The 25,013-nt window shown below is 63.6% G+C and overlaps 3 protein-coding genes across 7 annotated transcripts; all 3 read right to left on the bottom strand.

The window, feature by feature from the left end:
• Positions 1–19,037, bottom strand: GJB1 (gap junction protein beta 1). Of its 4 annotated transcripts, none has more exons than XM_030575308.1 (2): positions 18,840–19,037; positions 1–2,010 (listed from the first exon to the last, which is right to left on the bottom strand). In XM_030575308.1, the coding sequence occupies exon 2, from the start codon at positions 1,996–1,998 to the stop codon at positions 1,159–1,161; it is 840 nt and encodes a 279-aa protein (XP_030431168.1). In that variant the 5' UTR covers positions 1,999–2,010; positions 18,840–19,037; the 3' UTR covers positions 1–1,158. The 4 variants fall into 4 exon arrangements, with proteins under 4 accessions (XP_030431168.1, XP_030431166.1, XP_030431169.1 ...); XM_030575306.1 differs by lacking the exon at positions 18,840–19,037 and adding an exon at positions 16,446–18,451; XM_030575309.1 differs by lacking the exon at positions 18,840–19,037 and adding an exon at positions 16,983–18,451.
• Positions 4,279–9,277, bottom strand: LOC115657442 (polycystic kidney disease protein 1-like 3). 2 transcript variants are annotated; one of them, XM_030575304.1, is made up of 2 exons: positions 5,254–9,277; positions 4,279–4,421 (listed from the first exon to the last, which is right to left on the bottom strand). In XM_030575304.1, exons 1-2 carry the CDS (start codon positions 7,677–7,679, stop codon positions 4,364–4,366), a joined length of 2,484 nt encoding a protein of 827 aa, XP_030431164.1. In that variant the 5' UTR covers positions 7,680–9,277; the 3' UTR covers positions 4,279–4,363. The 2 variants fall into 2 exon arrangements, with proteins under 2 accessions (XP_030431164.1, XP_030431165.1); XM_030575305.1 differs by having other exon boundaries at positions 5,348–7,281.
• Positions 19,038–22,354: 3,317 nt separating the features above from the next.
• LOC115657999 (G-protein coupled receptor 143-like) lies at positions 22,355–24,678 on the bottom strand. Its single transcript, XM_030576451.1, has 3 exons — positions 23,324–24,678; positions 22,884–22,976; positions 22,355–22,821 (listed from the first exon to the last, which is right to left on the bottom strand). Exons 1-3 carry the CDS (start codon positions 23,626–23,628, stop codon positions 22,605–22,607), a joined length of 615 nt encoding a protein of 204 aa, XP_030432311.1. The 5' UTR covers positions 23,629–24,678; the 3' UTR covers positions 22,355–22,604.
• Between the last annotated feature and the right edge of the window lie 335 nt (positions 24,679–25,013).

The following is a 25,013-nucleotide window of genomic DNA, read 5'->3' as shown; positions in this document are numbered from 1 at the left end:
CCCCGGGCCGGAAGGGAGCAGCCCCCTCTGCTGAGCCCTGGGCTAGCAGGTAACAGCCCATCCTGCTGAGCCCCCCACCCAGGCTAGCACGGAGCAGCGCCCTCCCCCACTTCTGAGAGGGTCCCATGACGTGCCCTGGTATGTCACAGAGCTGGGCTTTGAAGTGGTCTCTGGCCTGTGAGTGTGCCCCATCCAGCAGGGGCAGGGGGGGCACAGGGGTCTGGGACTTACATGTGCAGCAAGATGGGGTCCGGCCCTGGGGGAGAAAGCTGTCCTGCTGCACATGCTGCTGAAAAGGCATCCCACGCTGTCCAAGGAGCTGTGAGCCCAGGACAGATGGACACTCACAGTATTCTCACAGAACCTGGGCGGTCTGCATGCCTTCTGGCAGCACTGCGGGGCTGGGCAGGGTCCGAGCAGCCCCCGGATACCACATTGCCATGCAGGACAGAGGGGAAGGGCCTGGCTGCCGTGGGATGCCCGGAGGGTTTGGCAGGCATCTGGGGAGGATGCAGCTCCCTGTTCAGTCTGTGCTTGGCCCAGCCCTCAGCAAGACAGGAAGGAGCTGGCCCAGTGGGCTGACCTGGCAGGGTTTGGGGGCGGTCTGCAGTCCTGCCACCCTGGGGATCCTGACCCTTCACCAAACCCCAGGTGACAAAGGGAGAGAGGCAGCTCCTGAAAACACAGCTTTAATGGCCGACATTTCTGACACTCCAATTGCCAGGCCACACCTGGTGTCCTCTGTCTCAGCAGCCCCTGGGGACTGGGCCCACCAGTGGGGATGGCTCCTTTCCCTGCAGGAGACAGAGTCTCTGTTGGGGGCACTGGTGGGGCTTGAGGGACATCACTCAGTGAATTAAGGCAAATTCCAAGAGCTCTGCAGCCACACTAGCCTTTCTAACGGGTTTCAGGGTATGAAAATGACTGGGCTTGTGCACGGCCGTGGGCCCATGGCAGTGCGGGGTGAAGGGCTCGGCACGACACCTGTGCACAAGCTGGCAGTGTCCTAGGGCCGGAGCTCAGGCAGTCATGAGTGTACCAACAGGCTCCGTTCAATACTCTTCGTCTCCCTCCAGAGCCTGCCCCCCATGGCTCCCAGTGGAGGGGTAAGGGCCTTGTGTGCCGTGGCAGAGCCCCCGCCCAGTGGGGCTGGGGCCTCTAGCAGGCGGAGCAGCGATCGCTCTTCTCCTGCAGCCCAGGGTTGCGGCGCAGCATGTCCTTCAGGGAGCTGTCCTGCTCCGTCAGCAGCTGGTTGATCTCGTTCTGCTTGTACTCGGTGGAGAGCTTGTGGCCGTATAAGGAGCTCTTCCCCGACGGGGGGTTGGAGTCCTGGTGGGCCCGGCGGGAACAGGCCCGCACCACCAGGTACACCAGCTCAGCCATGTTGAGGATGATGCAGATGCCCGAGGTGGCCAGCATGAAGACAGTGAAGATGGTCTTCTCGGTGGGCCGGGAGATGAAGCAGTCGACAGTGTTGGGGCATGGGTAGGCCTCGCACTTGACCAGCCGGATCATCTGGTAGCCAGGGTAGATCATGTAGAAGATGTACATGAAGACGGCCTCGAAGAGGAGTCGGAATATCACGCTGCAGATGTACGTCCACCACAGAGAACCCGAGATGCGCATCTTGTGCTTCTTCACCTCCTCCAGGTGCTTGGGGTCGCCGTGTCCCGTCAGCACCAGCAGCTTCTTCTCCTGGTGCTGCTGGTAGGCCACGTGCATGGCCACTAGCAGGGCGGGTGTGGTAACCAGGATCAGCTGCAAAGCCCACAGGCGCACGTGGGAGATGGGGAAGATGTGGTCGTAGCAGACGCTGTTGCAGCCTGGCTGCTGTGTGTTGCAAGTGAAGGCAGATTTCTCGTCCCCCCAGACACTCTCAGCTGCTACCACCAGCACCATGATCCTGAAGATGAAGATGACAGAAAGCCAGATGCGGCCGATGGCAGTGGAATGGCGGTTCACGCCACTCACCACTGTGTAGAGGCCTGCCCAATTCATCGTGCCTCACGCCTGCAAGAGACAGCAGCAGGTGATGGTTAGCAGCTCAGAGACCCTAGGGATGGGCCCTGTGGACTGAGAGGAATGGAGACCACAGGCCAAAAGCAGAAAGGGCTCCAGGGGCAGCATTCATTGTGCTTCTTACTTAGCCCTTTCCTCTGTTGACGCGAGTGTCCACACAGCCTGGCCAGTGGTAGCTGGGGGGCCGACCACTCTGTGTGTTAGGCCTGGGTGTCTGCAGGTGGGCACCCAAACTGAGTCACCACTAGTGACACTCTTGGTCTGTGTTTCTAACCCTCATGCTTGTAAAGGAAGCCTGCAGAATGTTGACCACTTTGAAACAAACACCAGGCTTTCTGCCAGAGACTGCAGGCAGCCTGAAATGAGCACAGGGAGCTGGGAACTAATCCTGACACCTCAGTGAAGTGTTGACTCTGAAACCTAATGTAACAGTCGTTGGCAGGCGGGATCAAACCTGGATCTCTGGAGCTTGGTGCATGAGCCTCTACAGTATGAGCTAAAGGCCAGCTGGCTATCAGCTAAGGCTGTGGAGCAGTCTGTCTGTCTCTCTCTCCCGGTCTCGGTGCCACTAGATGGGACAGAACCCCACACCCAGAAGGTGTGTGGGTTACACTAACAATGTGCTTTTCATTCTCGCCATAGTTCACTCTCATTGCTGATCATTTCGCAGGAACGTCCTCCTAATATGCTTATTCCCTCCCTCCTCCTGGGGCTCCCTAGCTCCAAACCCCCCTGCCCTTGCCCCAGCTGTCTGACCCGCCAGCTTCGCCCTGCTGAGTTCAGCCCCCCTACCTGAGTAGGTAGGAGAAGCTTAGAATACATTGAATGTCCTGTAGGGATTGGGGCCTGGGGAGTCTGTGCTGATCAGATTGCTCATTTGCATATTAATTGCAGCAGTCCTCTTCCCACCCACTCCCACATCCCAGCCACAGAGCACGGGGCACTCTGGCGCTGGATTTAGGGCCAGCTGGCTGGAGGACTGGGGTGGGCCCTGACTGCTGGCCTGTGGGGCAGCCGTTCCCCCCCCAGGAGTGGTGAGGAGTGCAGTGGGGTGCAGCTTTCCCTGGCATGCACACTGATTGCTGCTGACCTCCAGCATGGGGCACAGTCAGGGGCTCTGCTCTTCACCCACAGCCCGGCCCTGCTGGAGCAGAGAGCTCAGCAGGACGGAGGGCCCCAATCTGGGCAGGTCAGTGGCTTGCTGAGGAAGGCTCAAGCCCCAAAAGGTGTTGCTGGGGCCGGAGCACTAAGCAGCAGCAGGTGATGTGCTCTCTAGGGCAAGAGCAGGCGTCTCACCCCACATCCCACTATGGAGCAGCATACACCAAGTGCCACAGGGTCAGGGAACTGCATGGGCCTTTCCTGCTGTTTGCTCCATGTCAGGAGGTGAAGGCACGTGTCACCCTCAAGTGCTCCCTGCCCCGCCTGGGGCCAGCCCCTCGCTTCCCCTACACAACCTCAGCCCTTGTTTGCTCTGCTGATAAGCTGTGCCTGGGTGTACCTGCGCCACCCACTTCCACCAGGACGACTCCCAGCCCCCTGCTGCCTGCCCCCTTCTCCCAGCCTCTAGCCAGAGCACCAGGACGGGGGAGAACGTGGCACAGGCCATCAGAATAGAATGGCACCAGGACCTCTACAACACCTCCCCGCCCCCTGCCAGAGCACTGGGAGAGCCGCAGCGTGCCCAGTGGACGAGTGTCCATTCCCCTGCTGGGACTGCCAGCCCCAGACATACCCAGAAACGCGACTTGCAGCCATCGCCTGCCTCTGCCCATTGGTTCCACTTGCGCCACTGACTCCTGTGCAGAGCTCTGCAGAGGGGCAGGAGCAGGAGACGGGTCAGGGCCCTGTAGCGGCCGTGTTACCTTGTGGTGAGGAGTGTGTCCTTTCTGAACAGCCCGGAAGGGTCCCTGCTAAGCTCTCATGTCTCTGTGCACGGCTCAGCCCCCCGTGCTGCCTGCCCTTGTCTCTATCTGCCGCTGCCCTGCACTGGGAAGTCATATGCTGCTTTATAAACTATTCACATACAATGAGGCCTTTATGGGACCCTGAACAACACACTGTAGAATTCAGATCAAACGCCCTGACTTCCGCCTACCCCCTGCCAAACAAAGTGCCAGTGTCCTGCATTCCAGCCAGGCCCAACCCCGTGCCCACGAGAACGAGTCTGGCTCTCTGCCCTCCTGGCATGCCAGAGACCCCACCGGATGCTCTCTCCACTGCCCCTGACTCGCTCTAGAGACCACGGCCAGCGCCTCATGGTGACGCCAGCTCATGCCCCCTCTGCAGAGGTGACTGTCCCCATGCCCCAGACAACAAGCCAGGTTCACTCTGAAGGGACGGTTCACCCAGAGAACAAGCCAGGCTCTTGCTGACGGGACGTCTTGCCATGGCCCCAGGGCCTAGAGAACAAGCCGGGCTCTCGCTGACGGGACATCTCGCCATGGCCCCAGGGTCCAGAGAATAAGCCAGGCTCTTGCTGAAGGGACGGTTCACCCAGAGAACAAGCTGGGCTCTCGCTGACGGGACGTTTCGCCATGGCCACAGGGCCGAGAACAAGCTGGGCTCTCGCTGATGGGACATTTCGCCATGGCCACAGGGCCCAGAGAACAAGCTGGGCTCTCGCTGATGGGACGTCTCACCACGGCCCCAAGGCCCAGAGAACTAGCCGGGCTCACTCTGACAGGACGTCTCGCCATGACCCCAGGGCCCAGAGAGCAAGCCGGGCTCGCTGACAGGACGTCTCGCCATGACCCCAGGGCCCAGAGAACAAGCCGGGCTCTCGCTGACGGGACATCTCGCCATGGCCCCAGGGCCCAGAGAACAAGCCGGGCTCTCACTGACGGGACGTCTCGCCACGGCCCCAGGGCCCAGAGAACAAGCCGGGCTCTCGCTGACGGGATGTCTTGCCACGGCCCCAGAGCCCAGAGAACAAGCCGGGCTCTCGCTGACGGGACATCTCGCCATGGCCCCAGGGCCCAGAGAACAAGCCGGGCTCTCGCTGACGGGACATCTCGCCATGGCCCCAGGGCCCAGAGAACAAGCCGGGCTCTCACTGACGGGACGTCTCGCCACGGCCCCAGGGCCCAGAGAACAAGCCGGGCTCTCGCTGACGGGATGTCTTGCCACGGCCCCAGGGCCCAGAGAACAAGCCGGGCTCTCGCTGACGGGATGTCTTGCCACGGCTCCAGGGCCCAGAGAACAAGCCAGGCTCTCGCTGAAGGGACGGTTCACCCAGAGAACAAGCCGGGCTCTCGCTGACGGGACATCTCGTCATGGCCCCAGGGCCCAGAGAACAAGCCGGGCTCTCGCTGAAGGGACGGTTCACCCAGAGAACAAGCCGGGCTCTCGCTGACGGGACATCTCGCCATGGCCCCAGGGCCCAGAGAACAAGCCGGGCTCTCGCTGACGGGACATCTCGCCATGGCCCCAGGGCCCAGAGAACAAGCCGGGCTCTCGCTGACGGGACGTCTCGCCATGGCCCCAGGGCCCAGAGAGCAAGCCGGGTTCTCGCTGACGGGACATCTCGCCATAACCCCAGGGCCCAGAGAACAAGCCGGGCTCTCGCTGACGGGATGTCTTGCCACGGCCCCAGGGCCCAGAGAACAAGCCGGGCTCTCGCTGACGGGACGTCTCGCCACGGCCCCAGGGCCCAGAGAACGAGCCGGGCTCTCGCTGACGGGACGTCTCGCCACGGCCCCAGGGCCCAGAGAACAAGCCGGGCTCTCGCTGACGGAACGTCTCGCCACGGCCCCAGGGCCCAGAGAACAAGCCGGGCTCTCGCTGAAGGGACATCTCGCCATGGCCCCAGGGCTTAGAGAACAAGCCGGGCTCTCGCTGAAGGGACGGTTCACCCAGAGAACAAGCCGGGCTCTCGCTGACGGGACGTCTCGCCATGGCCCCAGGGCCCAGAGAACGAGCCGGGCTCTCACTGACGGGACGTCTCGCCACGGCCCCAGGGCCCAGAGAACAAGCCAGGCTCTCGCTGACGGGACGTCTCGCCATGGCCCCAGGGCCCAGAGAACGAGCCGGGCTCTCGCTGATTGGACGTCTCGCCACGGCCCCAGGGCCCAGAGAGCAAGCTGGGCTCTCGCTGATGGGACGTCTCGCCATGGCCCCAGGGCCCAGAGAACAAGCGGGCTCTCGCTGACGGGACGTCTCGCCACGGCCCCAGGGCCCAGAGAACGAGCCGGGCTCTCGCTGACGGGACGTCTCGCCTCGGCCCCAGGGCCCAGAGAACGAGCCGGGCTCTCGCTGACGGGACGTCTCGCCACGGCCCCAGGGCCCAGAGAACGAGCCGGGCTCTCGCTGATGGGACGTCTCGCCACGGCCCCAGGGCCCAGAGAACAAGCCAGGCTCTCGCTGACGGGACGTCTCGCCATGGCCCCAGGGCCCAGAGAACAAGCGGGCTCTCGCTGACGGGACGTCTCGCCACGGCCCCAGGGCCCAGAGAGCAAGCTGGGCTCTCGCTGATGGGACGTCTCGCCATGGCCCCAGGGCCCAGAGAACAAGCGGGCTCTCGCTGACGGGACGTCTCGCCACGGCCCCAGGGCCCAGAGAACGAGCCGGGCTCTCGCTGACGGGACGTCTCGCCTCGGCCCCAGGGCCCAGAGAACGAGCCGGGCTCTCGCTGACGGGACGTCTCGCCACGGCCCCAGGGCCCAGAGAACGAGCCGGGCTCTCGCTGACGGGACGTCTCGCCACGGCCCCAGGGCCCAGAGAACGAGCTGGGCTCTCGCTGACGGGACGTCTCGCCACGGCCCCAGGGCCCAGAGAACGAGCCGGGCTCTCGCTGACGGGACGTCTCGCCACGGCCCCAGGGCCCAGAGAACGAGCCGGGCTCTCGCTGACGGGACGTCTCGCCACGGCCCCAGGGCCCAGAGAACGAGCCGGGCTCTCGCTGACGGGACGTCTCGCCACGGCCCCAGGGCCCAGAGAACGAGCCGGGCTCTCGCTGACGGGATGTCTCGCCAAGGCCCCAGGGCCCAGAGAACGAGCTGGGCTCTCGCTGACGGGACGTCTTGCCCCGGCCCCAGGGCCCAGAGAACAAGCTGGGCTCTCGCTGACGGAACATCTTGCCATGGGCCCAGAGAACAAGCCGGGCTCTCGCTGACGGGACGTCTTGCCATGGCCCCAGGGCCCAGAGAACAAGCTGGGCTCTCGCTGACGGAACATCTTGCCATGGGCCCAGAGAACAAGCCGGGCTCTCGCAGACGGAACGTCTTGCTATGGCCCCAGGGCCCAGAGAACGAGCCGGGCTCTCGCTGACGGGACGTCTCGCCACGGCCCCAGGGCCCAGAGAACGAGCTGGGCTCTCGCTGACGGGACGTCTCGCCACGGCCCCAGGGCCCAGAGAACGAGCCGGGCTCTCGCTGACGGGACGTCTCGCCACGGCCCCAGGGCCCAGAGAACGAGCCGGGCTCTCGCTGACGGGACGTCTCGCCACGGCCCCAGGGCCCAAAGAACGAGCCGGGCTCTCGCTGACGGGACGTCTCGCCACGGCCCCAGGGCCCAGAGAGCAAGCCGGGCTCGCTGACAGGATGTGTCGCCATGGCCCCAGGGCCCAGAGAACGAGCTGGGCTCTCGCTGACGGGACGTCTTGCCCCGGCCCCAGGGCCCAGAGAACAAGCCGGGCTCTCGCTGACGGGACATCTCGCCATGGCCCCAGGGCCCAGAGAACAAGCCGGGCTCTCACTGACGGGACGTCTCGCCACGGCCCCAGGGCCCAGAGAACAAGCCGGGCTCTCGCTGACGGGATGTCTTGCCACGGCCCCAGGGCCCAGAGAACAAGCCGGGCTCTCGCTGACGGGATGTCTTGCCACGGCCCCAGGGCCCAGAGGACAAGCCAGGCTCTCGCTGAAGGGACGGTTCACCCAGAGAACAAGCCGGGCTCTCGCTGACGGGACATCTCGTCATGGCCCCAGGGCCCAGAGAACAAGCCGGGCTCTCGCTGAAGGGACGGTTCACCCAGAGAACAAGCCGGGCTCTCGCTGACGGGACATCTCGCCATGGCCCCAGGGCCCAGAGAACAAGCCGGGCTCTCGCTGACGGGACATGTCGCCATGGCCCCAGGGCCCAGAGAACAAGCCGGGCTCTCGCTGACGGGACGTCTTGCCCCGGCCCCAGGGCCCAGAGAACAAGCTGGGCTCTCGCTGACGGGACGTCTTGCCATGGCCCCAGGGCCCAGAGAACAAGCCAGGCTCTCGCTGCCAAGAGCCCCAAGCTCCTGGGACGGGAGACAGGGAAGGGCTCAGACTGCAGGAGCAGAGCTGGCAGCAGGACTAGTGCTGCCGCCAGAGGCGAACTCAGGAGGAAGTTCCTGTGGGAGCTGCGAGCTCTGGAGCCCTAGAGAGCAGGGAGCTCCCCACTGCACCCCAGGGAGCAGGGGGGACACGGGGTGAGACAGGGCTCCAAGGGGGGCTATCTGCTGCCATCTGCTGGGGAGCTGACTGCCGGGGCCTGGCCTTATTTGCCTTTCAGTTCTGTGGCATTTGGGGCAGTTTTGGTTAAAATGCAGTGAAGTTTTGATTTTGGGGCAATGAGACACTCTTGAGTCTCTTGGGAAAGGGCGGGACAAGAGAAGCGCCCTGGCTGTGCTGGGGTCACTCGGACGGAGCTCTGGCCTGGCCTGGCTGGAAGGAGCTGGGCACAGGTGGGAAATGGGGTGGGATTAGTTGCTGGCAAAGGCCGGGTGTCACTGCGCCTGTGCTAAGCAAGGACTCCAGATGGCCTATTCTGGGGCTGATGACTAGTGCAGAGCTCAGGGGAGTTGGATGGCCAGAGACCAGCTGTGGCTATGGGGGTTTCACCTCCCTGCTCCGCAATTGAACCTACAAATCCTGTGAGCGGGGTCAGGTGGCTCTGGGGAGCTGCTGCCCCACCCAGGACAGCAAACAAAGGGGGACTAGCCACCACTGGCTCATCATGAGCCAGATGCAGCGGCTGGGGAAGGCCTGAGCTTGGGTTGCTGGGAAGGACCTAGGGCAGGAGGCTTTGACCCAAGTTCCATATAAGCTGTGCAGCCGCACAGCTGCCTATTAAGCCCCACATAGGGGCTCGGCTGCAGTGAGGAGAGGTGCTCTCCCCGCCGGGCCCCAGCGCAGACCTGCCATGGCCAGGGGAGAGGCGCCCCTCCCTCGGTCCAGCCCTGGCCAGCCGGAGCTGCCGCAGCCGGTGAAAGGCACCTCTCCCTGTGCCCCAGGCTGCTGCAGCGAGAGAGGACTAGGGGGAGTCCTCTCTCCCAACTGCAGCCCCAGGGCAGCTTGCACCCCAAACCCCTCATCGCCGGCCCCACCCCAGAGCCCGCATCCCCCACACCCCAACCCTCTGCCCCAGGCCTGAGCCCCCTCCCACACCCCGAACACCTCATCCCCACCCCCATCCCAGAGCCCGCACCCCCAGCCAGAGCCCTCACTTGCCCCGCACTCCAACCCTCTGCTCCAGCCCTGAGCCCCCTCCTGCACCCTGAGCCCTTTGCCCCCTCCCACCCCCTGCACCCAACCCTCTGCTCCAGCCCTGAACTCCCTCCCACACTGTGAACCCCTTGGCCCCACCCCTGCCACATGAATGTTGTTACGTGCTCCAATATGAAGGTCACGTGTCACTCAACACCTCCATAGTGGTGCACATAACAAAATTCATTCTGTACATGGGCATTACAAATTAGAGGGAACCCTGGGTCTGACTGAAGGGGTGTAAGTGAATTATGACTTGCAAGCTGGCCCACATTTATTGTGTTGTCTCCCTTCCCCCCAGGGTTGGTTTTGAACCCGAGTGCAGGGCTTGAGATGGACGCTGTTGCATATCAGAGGTGCCCTGGGGGCGTATATAGGTTCCCAAGTTTCTGAGTGGGGGCTTGAGCTGAGGTTGACCTTTTAGGAACTCCTAGAAAACTGAACCCAGCCCATCTTGCTGCTGACCCTGACCCCCACCAGCAGAAGGGTTAAAATTGTTTGTATTATCACCATGGGCCCAGCCATGCCAGATGCTGCACAAACTTAGACCATACGAGCCATGCGCAACAGAGCTGGAAAAGGGAGGGATGTGAAACGTGTGAGGTGGCCTTAATAATGAACTAGCAGTGAGGAGACAGGGAAGGCTGAGACACCCATAAGCATAGCTGTGCCTGCAGAACAGACAGCGTCAGGGAAGGGGGCTGGAGAGCTGGAGGGATGTACCCACCACGTGCACATGGTGACACCATCAGGGAAGGCCAGGTGGGGAGCCAGGGCAGAGATGGAGTCAGGGGTGGAGTAGGGGGACCAGTCAGCAAATGTGAAAAATCAGGATGGGGTGGGGGGGTAATAGGAGCCTATATAAGAAAAAGACCCAAAAATCGGGACTGTCCCTATAAAATTGGGACATCTGGTCAGCTTAGGGTGGAGGCAGCAAGGGGGTGAGGAGGGAGATGGAGGTGTGGGAGAAGTCAGGCGGGGAGTCAGCCAGGAAGAGAGATGGAGGAGGGCTGAGGAGCCTTGTAAGGGGGGAAATGGGATGGGGGGGAGGCAGGGAGCTAGGCCAGCGATACCAGTGGGCGGGGCAGGCTAGACGGGGCCAGGACTGGACGATGATAGCAGCAGGGCAGGGTCTGGTGTTTGCAATTCAGGCGTTACTAACTAGATCTAGGGTTACCAGATAGCAACTGTGAAAAAAACAGGACAGGGGTGGGGGGTAATAGGCGCCTATAGAAGAAAAAGGTCCCCAAAAACTGGACTGTCCCTTTTAAAAACTGAACATCTGGTCACCCTAACTAGATCTGTATGAGTGGGGAGCAGGGCAGAGTCGCAATGCACCCATCTGGGTGCTGGTTTCAGGGCTCAGCATTTGGGGCTCCTTGCTCCTGAGTGAGGCTGGAGCAGCCCAGTCCAAAGGCAGCAGGGAAAGCAGGCCGGGGCGCTGCTGGGGAACACAGCCAATGGGTCCGAGCGAGGGTCAGTTCCCTGAGCGGGAGTGGTGCTGTGTGTGTTCACAGTCGCAATACGGGGACAGCCTGGATGCCCCGGTCAGCAGCTGTTGTGTGCTTTGTGGGGACAGGAACTCTCCCGCCCTGCGGGGAAGATCTGGGGATGCACCTCGTGGAACGCAGCATGACGAGCAGGACCGCAGTCCAGCCACGACCCAGCTCCAGCACGCCCAGGCTCTGTGGGGCAGTGTTGGCACTGGCCCCACAGCAGGGGTCTGGGCTAGAGGGCCCGACACAGCATTGCCCAGATGGCCCTTACTAAGGCACCCACATGCAGAGCCCAGAGGCAGCTTGCTGAGGTTGCAGGAGTCGGCTTTGGGGGAGTGCAAGGAGCAGTGCAGACCAGGCCAGCACTCCACAGCGTAGGTCCCTGGGAGCTTCCCCAAGCACCAGCATGGCCACAGCAGAGCGCTCCACTCCCAAACACGTGCCATGTTCCCCGCAGGGGTTACCAAGCTGCTGCTGCCACATGATGGCCCTGGCCATAGGAGGCCTGGCTTTGGCCAGAGGAGGGCCTAGTGAGAAGTCTGTTGCTAGACAGCCCAAGAGGTGTGAACACACCTGAACCCTGACTGCCGCAGGCCAATGGCCCATCTCGGCCCATCGCCTGCCTCTGGCAGACGTAATCCCCATGTGCCCATGGGATAGCATCCGCCAGGCCAGAGATGTGTCACAGGGTGAGATGGTCCTTCCAGGGGTGCCCCTGTAACAGAGGCAGCCCACCGTCCCATGGGGACAAGGAGCCCATCCAGGCGTGCGGGAGACAGAAGTGGACAGGCAGCCAGTGGGTTGGTGAGGGGGAACTGGGCAGAGACCTACAGGCTGAGGTGCCCCCGCAGAGCCCCCAACACCAGGGGACTGAGGGAAAGCCCCTGAGGCAAAGGAAGCCCAAGAAAGCAGGACTGGGCTTATCCTGCCCCAAGGGAGAACATGTTTGCGCCCAGGTCTGAGGCTAAGGAGGAGCCCTGGGAGAGGCCACGAGGGGAGAGTGGAAGTGGTGGAGTTTGCTGTGAAGTGAGCAGGGCTGCCAGCAGGAAGGAGCCCAGCTGTGCAGGGAGAGGCCCTGGGAAGGAGAAGAGGACAGAGCCCACCGAAGAGGGTTGTTGTGGGGCCCCCACACAGCCCAGGAAGGAGGCTGCCCCAGGAGGGCTGAGTCCAGAGGATGGGCTGAAAAGAGATGAAGAGAAGTGAGACCCTCAGGAAGCCAGGCTGTGTCTAGCTTACGCTGGGGCAGGAAGTTGGTTTGGTTTGGACTTTGATAGCCCAATGGGGTGAGGGTGGGGCGCCTCTTATGGAGGGCCAAGTCACCAAGAATTGGGGGTTGGGGGAGAGGAGCGGCTAGGGTACTTGCAGTGCCATTCTGTCCACGAGGGGTGGGCCCCGCTACGTGGCCAGTGTCCTTACGAAGGTTCTTCGCCCCCGTAGAGATGGCTGTGCTCTTTGGATGCCTCCCCCAGGCAGCGCTGGTTGTCCCAGACTGTCCCATAACGGAAGTTACATCTCTGGAACCCCACAGTTGCCTGTTGCTTGACAAGCCAAGGCCCCTCGTGTAGATTTAACAGGGGCAGGACAATCCCGAGGCTCCAAGAGACCGAGAAGTTGTTCACCCTTGTTCTCTAGCTGCTAACTGCCCTGTTGCCAAGGTGTTCTAGTTATGGGAGAAGGAGCTGATGTGTTGAGACTGTGTGGGACTTTGCAGAGCATGAACAGTCCTCTTCAAGCGCCTCCTGGAAAAATGATGGGCTCTAGGTAACCACCTTGTTCCTGTGCAGTGAAACAGAACTGGGACGAGTTCATGTTCAAAGCTGCTCTGGTTTAACATCTCCCCTTTTGTTAAACACGCACAAGGTACAAGGCCCTGCCTGGCTGCTGTACATTCAGTGTAAACCTGGCTTGTATCAATGGAGCTTAGCTCACTTCGCCACTGATACAAGCCAGGCTTCAGCTGGATTCAGAGAGTCCACACAGGGTCCGTTTCATTCCAGCTGTTTACAAGCCCGTCTGGTTGTGCAGGGGCGACTCTGTATAGAGACAGAACCTTGGTGTCCTTCTCTCGGCTTGAGCCATGGGTGCTCCAAGGCTAGGCCGGTTTGTGTCCCTCTTCACAGTGAGTTCCATTGCCGTAGGTGGAGCTGCCCAGGATGTGGGCGCTCCCAGGGAGGAAGCTATGGCAGCAGCGGGTGCTTTTCAGGCAGTATGTGTAGCATGAGGGGATCATGCTGCTGAAAAGCCCTGGTGGCTGGCTGCAACGGTGGTGAATGGCTGAATAGGAGACAGGCCTTGATGGGGGTCAGAGTTAAAGATGTTTTTTGATAAATCTGAGCTGTAGACAAACCACAGGATTATAATAAACCCAGGAAATGCCCACTAGGCCCAGCTAAAGGAAAGAAAAAGAACCTCATTCCTAAAGCCGCAAATACTTGCATCTCTTGGGCAGCTGTAAACCTGTCTGCAGGTCACCTGAGAATCCTTGTGGGCAGTGTTCCCTCTCATTTCTTATGTTCATGTGTGGAATTCATTTTGTTGTGTGCACCACTATGGAGGTGATGTGTGATGCCACCGTCATATTGGTGCACACAACAAAATTCATGTGGTTGGGGTGGGGCTGGGGTTCAGAGTGTGGGAGGGGGCTCAGGGCTGGGCAGAGGGTTGGGGTGCAGGGGAGTGAGGACTCTGGCTGGGAGTGTGGGCTCTGAGGTGGGGGATGAGGGGCTCAGGGCTGGGCAGAGAGTTGAGGTCTGGGGGGTGTGGGCCAGGGATGAGGGTTTTGGAGTGCAGGCAGGAGGAGAGGCTCCTCTCCCCTGGCTGCAGCAAGTCCAGGGCAGGTCCGTGCTGGGGCTGGTGGGGAGGGGTGCCTCTCCCCCAGCCATGGCAGGTCCATGCCAGAGTGCAGCTGAGTTCTTGCTTTGGAGCTGCGATGGCCACTGAGGGACCCTGGGAATGGTGTGAGTGCAGGGAGAGGGCAGCATTTCCCTGTCACTGTGCAGGGAAAGGGGAGGCCTCCCCTGGCCTAGGCGAGCAGGGGTGTAGCACACTGGAGCTGGAGGGAGCAAGGGGGGGAGCACTCCAGAGAAGGGTCTGGTAGCTGGGGGGAGCTAGGTTGGGTGCACACCAGAGCTGGGTCTGGTAGCCATGGGGAGTGAGGGGGTGCACACCGGAGCTGGGTCTGGTAGCCCTGGGGAGTGCACACCAGAGATGGGTCTGCTACCCAGGGGGGTGCACACCGGAGCTGGGTCTGGTCCCGGGTGGGGGGGAGGGGAGGAGTGCACACCGGAGCTGAGTGTGGTAGCCATGGGGAGCTGGGGGGGGTGCACACCAGAGCTGGGTCTGGTAGCTATGGGGTGCTGGGGGGGTGCACACCAGAGCTGGGTCTGGTACCCAGGGGGGTGCACACTGGAGCTGGGTCTGGTAGCCCTGGGGAGCTAGGGAGTGCACATCGGAGCTGGATCTGGTAGCCATGGGGAGTGGGGGGGGGTGCACACCGGAGCTGGGTCTGGTACCCAGAGAGCGGCGTGCACACTGGAGCTGGGTCTGGTAGCCCTGGCAAGCTGGGGGGTGCACACCAGAGCTGGGTCTGGTAGCCATGGGGAGTGCACACCGGAGCTGAGTCTGGTACCCAGGGGGGTGGACACCAGAGCTGGGTCTGGTAGCCCTGGGGAGCTGGGGGGTGCACACCAGAGCTGGGTCTGGTAGCCATGGGGAGTAAGGGGGTGCACACCGGAGCTGGGTCTGGTAGCCCTGGGGAGTGCACACCGGAACTGGGTCTGGTACCCAGGGGGGTGGACACCGGAGCTGGGTCTGGTAGCCCTGGGGAGCTGGGGGGTGCACACCAGAGCTGGGTCTGGTAGCCATGGGGAGTGAGGGGGTGCACACCGGAGCTGGGTCTGGTAGCCCTGGGGAGTGCACACCAGAGATGGGTCTGCTACCCAGGGGGGTGCACACCGGAGCTGGGTCTGGTACCCAGGGGGGTGGACACTGGAGCTGGGTCTGGTAGCCCTGGGGAGCTAGGGGGTGCACATCGGAGCTGGATCTGGTAGCCATGGGGAGTGGGGGGGGGTGCACACCAGAGCTGGGTCTGGTAGCCATGGGGTGCTGGGGGGTGCACATCGCAGCTGGATCTGGTAGCCATGGGGAGTGGGGTGGGGGTGCACACCGGAGCTGGGTCTGGTACCCGGGGCGGGGTGAACACCAGAGCTGGGTCTGGTAGCCCTGGGGTGCTGGGGGGTGCACATCGCAGCTGGATCTGGTAGCCATGGGGAGTGGGGGGGGGTGCACACCGGAGCTGGGTCTGGTACCCGGGGCGGGGTGAACACCAGAGCTGGGTCTGGTAGCCCTGGGGTGCTGGGGGGTGCACATCGCAGCTGGATCTGGTAGCCATGGGGAGTGGGGTGGGGGTGCACACCGGAGCTGGGTCTGGTAACCCGGGGCGGGGTGAACACCAGAGCTGGGTCTGGTAGCCCTGGGGTGCTGGGGGGTGCACATCACAGCTGGATCTGGTAGCCATGGGGAGTGGGGGGGGTGCACACCGGAGCTGGGTCTGGTACCTGGGGCGGGGTGAACACCAGAGCTGGGTCTGGTAGCCCTGGGGTGCTGGGGGGTGCACACCTGAGCTGGGTCTGGTGGCTGGGGTGGGAGCATGCAGACAGTAACTGAGTCAATGTGGCAGGTGAGACATGGTGCAGACCCAAACAAGGCAAGCCCTGGCCTGTGTGGAGCTGAGCGAGCCCCAGGCTGGAGCCAGGGACTGGCGGGAAGCCTGTGCTGCGAGTGACCCAGTGGGGATCACCCCATCAATGGCAGCCTAGCACCAGCCTCTTCCAGAAGCTGACAGTGCCTAGACCAAGGCGCTAGCCAGGTAGATGTGAGAGGCTGTGTCTGGGCAGCTCCCCTCGCTGTGCACCCCTGCGACAAGCTGTCAGCACAGCAGTTCTGCCGGGAGTGGGAGTGACCCCTCTGCCTGTTGGAGGTGCAGAGGGTTGGTGGGCGCTCAGACTGTCTCACTGGAAATGGCCCAGCTGGGCAGTGACGGGAGGGGGAGCTCTGCCCCCGGAGGGACGGCGCACGCTGGGAATCATTCTGGGGTTGGCAGCTGAAGTAGCACGAAGTCTCAGCTGTGGCCTGTCTGCCCAAGGTGTGTGAGGTGGGTGTCGGATGTGGGAACAGCAGGCGTGGAGGCCCCTAGGCGAGGAGCCGGCTGGATCTGAAGATTGTCTCTTCTGGTTCCAGGCTCCAGGTCTGGGAAAATCCAGCAGCTGCACCGAGGGGTCTGCACCACCCCCGGGAGCTGCTGGATGTTGCTTAGAGCCCCATGAGTTGGGACGGTAGCTGAGGCTTCGGAGGGCAGCAGAGCCCTTCAGAGGCGTTTGTGAGCTAGCTGCCCGTATGGTAAAGGCAGCTGGAGAACAGGCCTCAGCAGGGACTGCCGGTACAAGGGGAGCCACAGAGGAGGAGTAAATCCACTCACATGCCTCCTGGCTCACAAGTGGGGCAGCCACAGCTCCTGGGTCAGGGCAGCCAGTGGGGGGTGGAGATGGAGCAGAAAGCACTCTTGTTCGTGGGTGAGAGTCCAGGTGAAGCCATGCTCATCCCCACAATGAGAGCCTGGAAAGGCAGCAGAACCCCTTTAACTCTGCCTGGGATCCCCTTGCCGCTGGCACCCAGGGGGAAAGCGCCTTTCCTCCCACATCCCTGGCAGAAAGCTGGCCAACATCACCCTCTGCTTCCTGCCTACCCAAACTGCTCCTCCAGCTGGCGAAGGGACAGGGGAGGGAAGAGACCCCTCATCCAGCCCTGAGGGAGGGGAGGGCTGAACTGTGGAAAGGAGACCCCTCAGCTAGAAAGTTTACCTCCGGGACCCCTTGCCTAGGGCTCTTGGGGCAGCATGGAGAGCTGTGAGCCAGAGCCCTGTGCTGGGCCCCTGCTCCTAGGGGGTGGGAATTGGGGGCCAGCCTCTGGAGAAGGCTGAGGCAGCGCGTGCTGTGGAGAGGGGCCCTAGACTCACCGCTGGCACCGAGGAACAGGTAGGGCACTGTGCAATTATCCTCTTGCAAGTGCCGTGCTTCAGCAGCGCTGGGACCTTTATACTGGCCCTCCCCTGCCGCACAGGTCAGCCCTTGGAATCAGCCAGGGAGTGGGGCTGACGCCATCCAGCCTTGCTCACTTTCCAGGTAAACAGCCTCAGGTGTGTCCAGCTGTGCCACTTGGCTGCCAGCCCTGCCTTTCTGCAGGATCCCCAATCTGGGCCAGGCAGATGGGCCCACACCCACAGACTGCCACAGGCCTTCTCTGGGCCCATTAGCCACGGGCCCCCCGCGAGGGCAGCTGCACCAGAACTAACTGCTGAGCTTGGACTCCTCAGGCTGGGGGGAGCCCAGAGCTGGCAGTGCCAGGCCCACCTGCAGGAGAGCATGGGAGGGCCTGGACCCAACTCCAGATAGGGGCTGCAGCAGCCCAAGTTTCCCTGCAGGGCCCCCTAGACCGTGAGCCTCTCCTGTCTCCCCAGGACAATGGCTGGTGGGGTCAGCACGGCCAAACATCGCCCAGCCCTCGGTGCCTCGGCCCAGGCCCTCCCAGCTTCCCTGAGACGCTGAATTTCAACAAGTCCAACCCTGCTATGGACAGCTGCAAAGGCAAATATAGGCTGTAACCGATTAACTCGGACACTGGAGCCTGCACCCAGCTCCAAGGTCTCTGCAGCTGAACACAGAGCCAAAAACCAATCTATGCAATCCCTGCCTGCCCTGGCACGAGGTGACCTCTGGACCCAGACTCTTGTTTGGCCGAGGAGGGAATAGCAAGAAATGCAGCTTCCAAACTCAGCTCGAAGGCTGGGCACTGAGCCAGGGTTCTTTGCTCCTGGGGCAGCTGGGCTCTTCCCCCCCCGACCGACCCCCAGCACAGCCCAGCTCCCAGCCTTCAGGCGACATGGCTTGGGGGGACATCTTGGCGTGGGGCAGGAGGGGGTTGAGAGGGACAAGGTGGCAGAAGAAGTTGGGGGGGCTCTGTTGGTTTGAGGGTGCTGTGTGTGGGGTGACTGGCTTAGTGGTGGTTTGGAAGGGCAGTTGGGTAGGGGAGCTATGGGGCTGATTGGGGGGAGTTTGAAGGGGTGTGTGGGATAGGGGATTGTGTTAGAAGGGGCTGTATTAGGTAGGGTGGTTAGGGATTCGAGGGCTGTGGGTGGGTTGTTAGAGCTGAGGAGTCATATTGGGTGTGCTGTGGGGGTTGTTTAGGTTGGAGGGCTGGGGCAGGGGTGCTCAAGGACGCTGAGAGGGCAGACTGGCTAAACAGGGCCGACAAGGCCGGGCACCAGGCCACGGACCCCCTTCCAGAATGCCGGGCCCCAGTAATTTGTACTGGCTTCTCCCCTGAGTGGTCCTGGGGGTGCTGTCTGGGGGGCAGTCTCAGGGGCACTGGGGGACTGGATGAGGAGCTGTGGGGATCAGGTGAGGCTGAGTGGGGAGCTGTTGGGGTGGCTGGGTGTGGAGCTGTGGCTGAGGGGGTTGGGGGGCTGTGTGGGGGTCAGGTGGTGGGTGGGATTAACTGGGAGGGGGCTGCTGGCTAGGAAGGCTGGCCCAGGCGGGAGGGCACAAGCCTGGCTGAAGACTTAGGTTCAGTTCCCCACTGGGTCACACTCATCCGGTGTCGCTTGGGCATGTCCCGCAGGGGAAGTGTGCACTGCAGTCAGATGCCCGCTGACCCGGGCCCGTGGGGCGGCACTAAGGGGCGGTGTCGCTGCTGGGGCATGGGCTTGGCCTGGAGCCGAGGCTCTAGGACCCTTTGAGGTGAGGAGTCCCAGAGCCAGGCTGCCACCTGAGCCCCTAGGGCAATGAACCCCCCCCCCACACACACAGCCACTCACAGGAGGCGTGAGGCAGGGCAGAGGATCAGGTCCTGCCAAGGGGTGGCTGCCAGCAGCGTTATCTCCTAGCTCAGCGCTCGCCTCTGCCCACAGGAAGGGAAGGGCCTCGCAGAGTGCAAGCCAAACAACGAGCACAGGTTACGCAGCTGAGCGCTGCAGGGAATGCCCAGCGTCTCCCAGCAGGGGGCGCTGGGGGGGGCCGGGGCAGGGCACTGGCTGTGGGGGAAGAGTCCCTGGCTGCTCCAGCCCAGTGTCTCCCAGCAGGGGGCACTGGGGGCGGGGCAGGGCACTGGCTGTGGGGGAGAGTCCCTGGCTGCTCCAGCCCAGCTTCTGCCAGCAGGGGGTGCTGTGGGGGGCAAGGTAGGGCGCTGGCTGTGTGGGGAGCCCCCAGCGGCTCCAGCCCGGCATCTCCCAGCAGGGGCACTGGAGGGGGGCAGGGCAGGGCCCTGGTTACGAGGGGAGACCCTGGCTGCTCCAGGCCAGCGTCTCCCAGCAGGGGGCACTGTGGGGGGCAGGGCAGGGCCCTGGTTACGAGGGGAGACCCTGGCTGCTCCAGGCCAGTGTCTCCCAGCAGGGGGCACTGTGGGGGGCAGGGCAGGGCCCTGGTTACGAGGGGAGACCCTGGCTGCTCCAGGCCAGTGTCTCCCAGCAGGGGGCACTGTGGGGGGCAGGGCAGAGCCCTGGTTACGAGGGGAGCCCCTGGCTGCTCCAGGCCAGTGTCTCCCAGCAGGGGGCACTGGAGGGGGGCAGGGCAGGGCCCTGGTTACGGGGGGAGCCCCCGGCTGCTCCAGGCCAGCGTCTCCCAGCAGGGGGCGCTGGGGGGGGCGGGGCAGGGGACTGGCTGTGGGGGAGAGTCCCTGGCTGCTCCAGCCCAGTGTCTCCCAGCAGGGGGCACTGGAGGGGGGGGCAGGGCAGGGCCCTGGTTACGGGGGGAGCCCTGGCTGCTCCAGGCCAGTGTCTCCCAGCAGGGGGCACTGTGGGGGGCAGGGCAGGGCCCTGGTTACGAGGGGAGCCCCCGGCTGCTCCAGCAGGGGTGCTGGTTGTGACTGGTAGTGGGAGCAGGGTGGCGGGGAGGTTGCATCAGCAGTGACTTGCCGGGGTGGGCAGGGCCTGGAGGCGGTGGCTGGTATGATAAAACTGGCTGAGTCAGCTAGGTGCAGCCTGGGGCTAGTGCGCTGCATCCTCCCGCCACCCCCATCTGTGCCCTCCAGCTACCATCTCCCCTCACGCTCTTGCCTGACTGCCTGAATTCAAGGGGGGGGGGTGTGTGTGGCAGAGCCAGCCTAGCCCGGGTGGAGGGGGACAGAGGCTGGAATAGCGGGGTGGGGGGGGAAATGAGCTTTTTCCTGATGTATTTACAGATGCAGGCAGAGCTCCCCCCTCAGCCCAGGAAGCTCCTAGTATGAGCCGGAGGCAGGGGCACAGTTTGGGCTGCAAGCTCAGAGGACAAAGGGCCCTTCCTGCCAGGCCCTGGCTGGCTCGAGCTCAAAGCCACAGTCTGCTCCCCCTGCCAGCCTGGGAAGCAGGCGAATCCAGCGGCAGCCCAGGCAGATGCTGCGGCCCCCTCCCCTGGCCCAGCCTGGCCCAAGCTGGGGGAGGTGCAGCCAGCGGGCTTCAGCCGAGCAGCCTTTATTCCTGTTGTAGCAGCTGTCAGTCCGTCCCTCCAGAGCCATCCCATGGGGCAGGCGCCCTCAGCTTCGCCCTGCCGCTGCCTCCAGCCGTCCCTCGCAGCATGGCTGGGTGCAGAGCGTGTCTCTCTGCCACACTGAGATTAACGCTGCAGGGGGAGGGGGAGACAGTGAGGCTGGGGGCAGGTCCTGCCAAGGGAGGGAGACATGCTGGGCCTGCCAGCCCCACGGCATCCTGTAACCAGCTGCCACCCTAGGCTGGGGAGCAGCAGCCCCTTGTCCCCCAGCACAGGGCTGAACCCCACTGCCGCCCAGGGATGCTCTGCTCTCCCTGGCCCCCCCTCCACCAGGCTGGCTCCTTTGGGGGAGGAGGTACAAGATGCAGATGGCACCAGAAACGGGGTGGGGGGAAGAGGAGAGAGGCCCCCTGACTTGCAGCCTCTGCCTGTGAGGGGCAGGCTGCTGACTAGTCCTTACAGGGGCAGACTCAGCATTTCAGGTGCACCTGGCTCCCACCTGCACCCCAGCTGGGGGTGCCGCCAGAGGGCAGGGCGAGCCACACAGCTCCCTTAGCCCTGACCAGGGGCCTTCAGGCAGAGCCATTGGTGCTGGCTGCTGCCCCGGCCTTGGCCCGCAGTATAAGGGCCGTTCTGCCCCTACTCACCCAGGGAGGCCCTGGAGGTCAGGAGGTCGAGCAGGTTGGGGGCCCGCAGCTGGCCAGGCGCAGCCACACAGCCCAGGACAGGCTCAGGAGAGTCCTCACCACTGCTCTGCTCATCCCTGCGGAGAGCTCTGCCCACCGGCTGCCCTGCCTGCTGCCAGCCCACCAGCGCCAGGGACAGCAGGAGTCCTGATATGGGGTTCAGGATGGCCTGGAGGAAGGAGGGGGTCAGGGATGGGCAGGCACAGGCGGGGCCTCTGTGCAACTGTGCTGACACCAACAGCAAGCCCCCACCCCCCCAATCGGCTGAGCATGGCCTTGCAGCCTCTTGCCCTACTGGTCTCACCATACAGGACCCCCATTCCTACTGCCCACCCTCCCTTCCCAGGACACTCCTCCTCCACTATCCCCTTCCCAGGGCACCCGTCCCCTGCTACCCTCCCCCTTCCCAGGCACCCCACCACCCTCATACATGACCCCAAGGCAGCCTAGCCTCACTGCCCCCTGTGCCCTCTCCCACCACAATGATCCAGGACGTCCGAATGGCCACGTGCAGCAGTCGCAGAGTCTCCGTGCACCATGCAGGCTCCAGCAGGAGCAGCCCATCATTCACCACATTCCCTAGCCAGCTGTGGGGAGCAGAGATGGGGCCATGCTGACTGATTGGTGTGGGATGAGGGCTACAGCAGCCCCCCCCAACTGAACGGGCAGGGGCACCCTCCAGCAGGGGCATTGTAGGCAGCCGGGCAGAGCAGGGGGGCATTACCAGGCACTGGGGCAGAGTGCTGGCTGGGTGGGGGGGAAGTGGAGTATTACCAGGCACTGGGGCAAACCGCTGGCTGGGGGGTCAGAGCACTAGCTGGGGGAGGGAAGTGGAGCATTACCAGGCAGTGGGGCAGAGTGCTGGTGGGGGAGAGGGGCAGAGCGCTGGCAGGCGGGGGGGGGGAAGAGGTGGGGCATTACCAGGCAGTGGGACACAGTGCTGGCAGGGGAGGGAGGCAGAGCGCTGGCAGGTGGGGGGGGGGGAGAAGAGGTGGGGCATTACCAGGCAGTGCGCTGGCAGGGCAGTGTGGCAGAGCGCTGGCTGGGAGGTGGGGGGGGGGGAAGTGGGGCATTACCAGGCACTGGGGCAGAGCGCTGGTGGGGGGGGGGAAGAGGTGGGGCATTACCGGGCAGTGTGGCAGAGCGCTGGCTGGGAGGTGGGGGGGGGAGGAAGTGGGGCATTACCAGGCACTGGGGCAGAGCGCTGGCAGGGGAGGGAGGCAGAGTGCTGGTGGGGGGGGAAGAAGTGGGGCATTACCAGGCAGTGGGTCAGAGCGCTGGCTGGCGGGGAGGAGGGGGGAGCATTACCAGGCAGTGAAGGTAACAGTGATGCTGGTGAATCTCCTCCGAAGCTGCTGCTCCTGGAGCCGCTCGCTGGCTGTGTACCTGCCCGTCTGGCCCCTCAGCAGGGCTGCGGCTGCAGGAGAGATGCCGTTAGCCCCCTGCTCGGCCCGAGCCCAAGCCACTCTCCCTGCACCGCTGCCAGTGTTCCCAGGAGGGCCCCGGGGCAGGGCATGGGGCTGGCTCACCTGCGCAGAGGGCCCTGGAGAGAAGCAGCGGGTTCAGCAGCAGGACCAGCGAGAGCGGCACGTAGGCAGCAGTGTAGTGAGCCACAGCCAGGGCCTGTACCAGTGGGCGCTGCGAGTCACACCTGGGGGAGAAGGGGGCATGAGCCTGTGACTGGGCAGGGGCAGGGTAGGGGCTTCGGCTTACCTGGCACTGGCAGGGGACAGGAGCTGCTGGATGCCCCACAGGCACTGGGTGCTGGACAGGCCCCAGCACAACAGGTAGTAGGGAGTCAGGGACCTGAGCAAAGCAAGAGGAGAATGATTGGCCAGGCCCCCCCGCCCCCAGCACAGCTCCTGGAGCCAGTGCCAGCCATCGCCGGGGCCGGGGCCCTGCAGCCCGGCCTGGCCGCTGCTCACACAGGCCCAGGCTGAAAGAGGGTGGCCTGAGCACGAAGTGCTGTTGGATGTGGGACTGAGTGGGGTGGGAAATGGAGCCACCGGGGCACCTGCTTGGCTCCTGAGCAGAGCTGTGGAAGGGCCGCATCCTCAGTGAATGGGGAGGGAATAACAGGCTGGGGTGTGGGGGAGAGTGGGCTGTGTCCCCCCCAAAGGGCTCTGGAGTGCAAGGGAAGGCACGTGGCTCACCTGCAGCCTGCAGGGCTCCGCAGCAGCTGACCAGCCTCCAACGCGTAGCAGAACAAGGCCCAGAAGTGAGCCGTGTAGAAGTACTGCACCCACATCTGAGGGGCGATAGGAGATGTGAAAGGGCTCTGCCCTGCCCCGCTACCCCCAAGCCAGCAGGCCCCCCACTTGCAAGGGAGCCAGAGCCCTCCCTGTGCCCCACACAGCTCTGCCATCCACCCACTATTCCAGCCCTGCTCCCCTTTGCCAAGGCCCCCTCCAGTGCTCTCCAAGTACCCAGCCCCAGCCCCAGCCCCAGCCCCAGCCATGGCTCTCCCAGCCCCCAGATACTGCCCCCAGCCCCCTCAGCTCCAGTACCTCCCTCCACCCAGCCCCCCCCCCAGCCACAGCACCTCTCCCAGCCTCCCCAGACACAGCACCTTCCCCAGCAGAAACTACTCCCCACACGCTGCTCCCTAGACACAGCTCCCCAGCCCCCCAACACAGCCCCCGCAGCAGAAACTACTCCCCACACACTGCTCCCTAGACACAGCTCCCCAGCCCCCTGACACAGCACACAGCCCCCCAACACAGCCCCCCAGCAGAAACTACTCCCCACACACTGCTCCCTAGACACAGCTCCCCAGCCCCCTGACACAGCACACAGCCCCCCAGCAGATACTGCTCCCCGGACATACTGCCCCCCAGACACAGCACCCAGGGCTTATGCTACATACCACAGCCAGAGTGCAGAGTGGCCCAGCAAAGCCTGCTGTCCCATTCACTGGAGGCTCGCTGGCAGAGCCAGGGGGGCCTGCTAGCCACAGCACGGAGCGGCTCAGGATCCCTGGTGGAAAAAGGAACGCAGGGCAGCCCTGTGAGAGCAAGCCCAGCAGCAGGGCTCTATGCAGCTGGGAAGTCACCTGCTCTCACCTGCAGTGCCCAGACAGCTGCTGGCAGTAATGGCAGCTACTATCCCCCTGGCAGCATGGAGCCTGCTCTCTGAGCCTCTGCCAGCCATCTTGCCACAGCCCCAGCGGTGCCTGGCTAGAGCCTGCAAGAGCAGCCCGAGCAGGCCTAGTACAGCACTGCCCAGGCACAGCCCATTCCACACCTGCGGGTGGAAGTGCCACACCAGGCGGGTAGCAAGACTTTGGCAGCAGAACTGCTGGAGCTGCAGAGAGGCCATAGTGGGAGAGGAGCTGAGCCAGGCTGTACGCCCTGCAAAAGGGTCCCAGGGAACCTGGGCCCAGCTGGCCACCAGGGCAGAGAAATAGCCAGGCAGCAGGTGGCTGCAGGGTTGTTAATGAGCAGCCTGGCCTGTGCCTGAGAGAACCTGGGGGAAGAGAGGTGGGGCTGCAGAGTTTAAAGGGGTATGGGGGCTAAGCCTGGGGGGCTGCCCTGGTTTGTGGCTCTAGGGGGTGGAAGCCAGGTGGCCTGCCCTGGCCTGGGCAAGGCAGCTAGTAGCTAGCTGGTTGTTTCTCTGTTGGGTGCTATGGGGAGTGGCTGGTCTCCATGCCCCTGCTAGGCCCCGCAGTGCTTGAGGTGCTCAGCCCCAGGTGCAGGGGCTGGGGTGTTGCTGGCAGCACTTCCGTGCCCCCATATGTCCATTAGGGGTTGGAGCCCTGCAGGTACTCCTGGCGTTCCTGGGGGCCCTTCCTGGCTTGGCTACTCTGCCCATCGGTGGTGTTGGGACTCACCAGCCAGCAAGACC

This window comes from Gopherus evgoodei, chromosome 9 (genome assembly GCF_007399415.2).
Source record: "Gopherus evgoodei ecotype Sinaloan lineage chromosome 9, rGopEvg1_v1.p, whole genome shotgun sequence".
Classification (NCBI taxonomy): Eukaryota; Metazoa; Chordata; order Testudines; family Testudinidae; genus Gopherus; species Gopherus evgoodei.
Note: the sequence above shows the minus strand (reverse complement) of the source record. Positions and strands in the feature narration are given on the sequence as shown.

What these genes read in the sequence shown, in the direction of transcription:
- LOC115657442 (XM_030575304.1), bottom strand. Translation starts at nt 7,679, where the DNA reads ATGGCGAGATGTCCCGTCAGCGAGAGCCCGGCTTGTTCTCTGGGCCCT. An exon ending in GAGCCCGGCTTGTTCTCTGG is followed by an intron (nt 4,422 to 5,253) that starts GTGAACCGTCCC and finishes CTTGTTCTCTAG; the next exon opens with GCCCTGGGGCCATGGCAAGA.
- GJB1 (XM_030575308.1), bottom strand. Translation starts at nt 1,998, where the DNA reads ATGAATTGGGCAGGCCTCTACACAGTGGTGAGTGGCGTGAACCGCCAT.
- LOC115657999 (XM_030576451.1), bottom strand. Translation starts at nt 23,628, where the DNA reads ATGGCTGGGGCTGGGGCTGGGGCTGGGGCTGGGTACTTGGAGAGCACT. An exon ending in CGGAGCCCTGCAGGCTGCAG is followed by an intron (nt 22,977 to 23,323) that starts GTGAGCCACGTG and finishes TGCTTTGCTCAG; the next exon opens with GTCCCTGACTCCCTACTACC. An exon ending in CTGTCCCCTGCCAGTGCCAG is followed by an intron (nt 22,822 to 22,883) that starts GTAAGCCGAAGC and finishes CTTCTCCCCCAG; the next exon opens with GTGTGACTCGCAGCGCCCAC.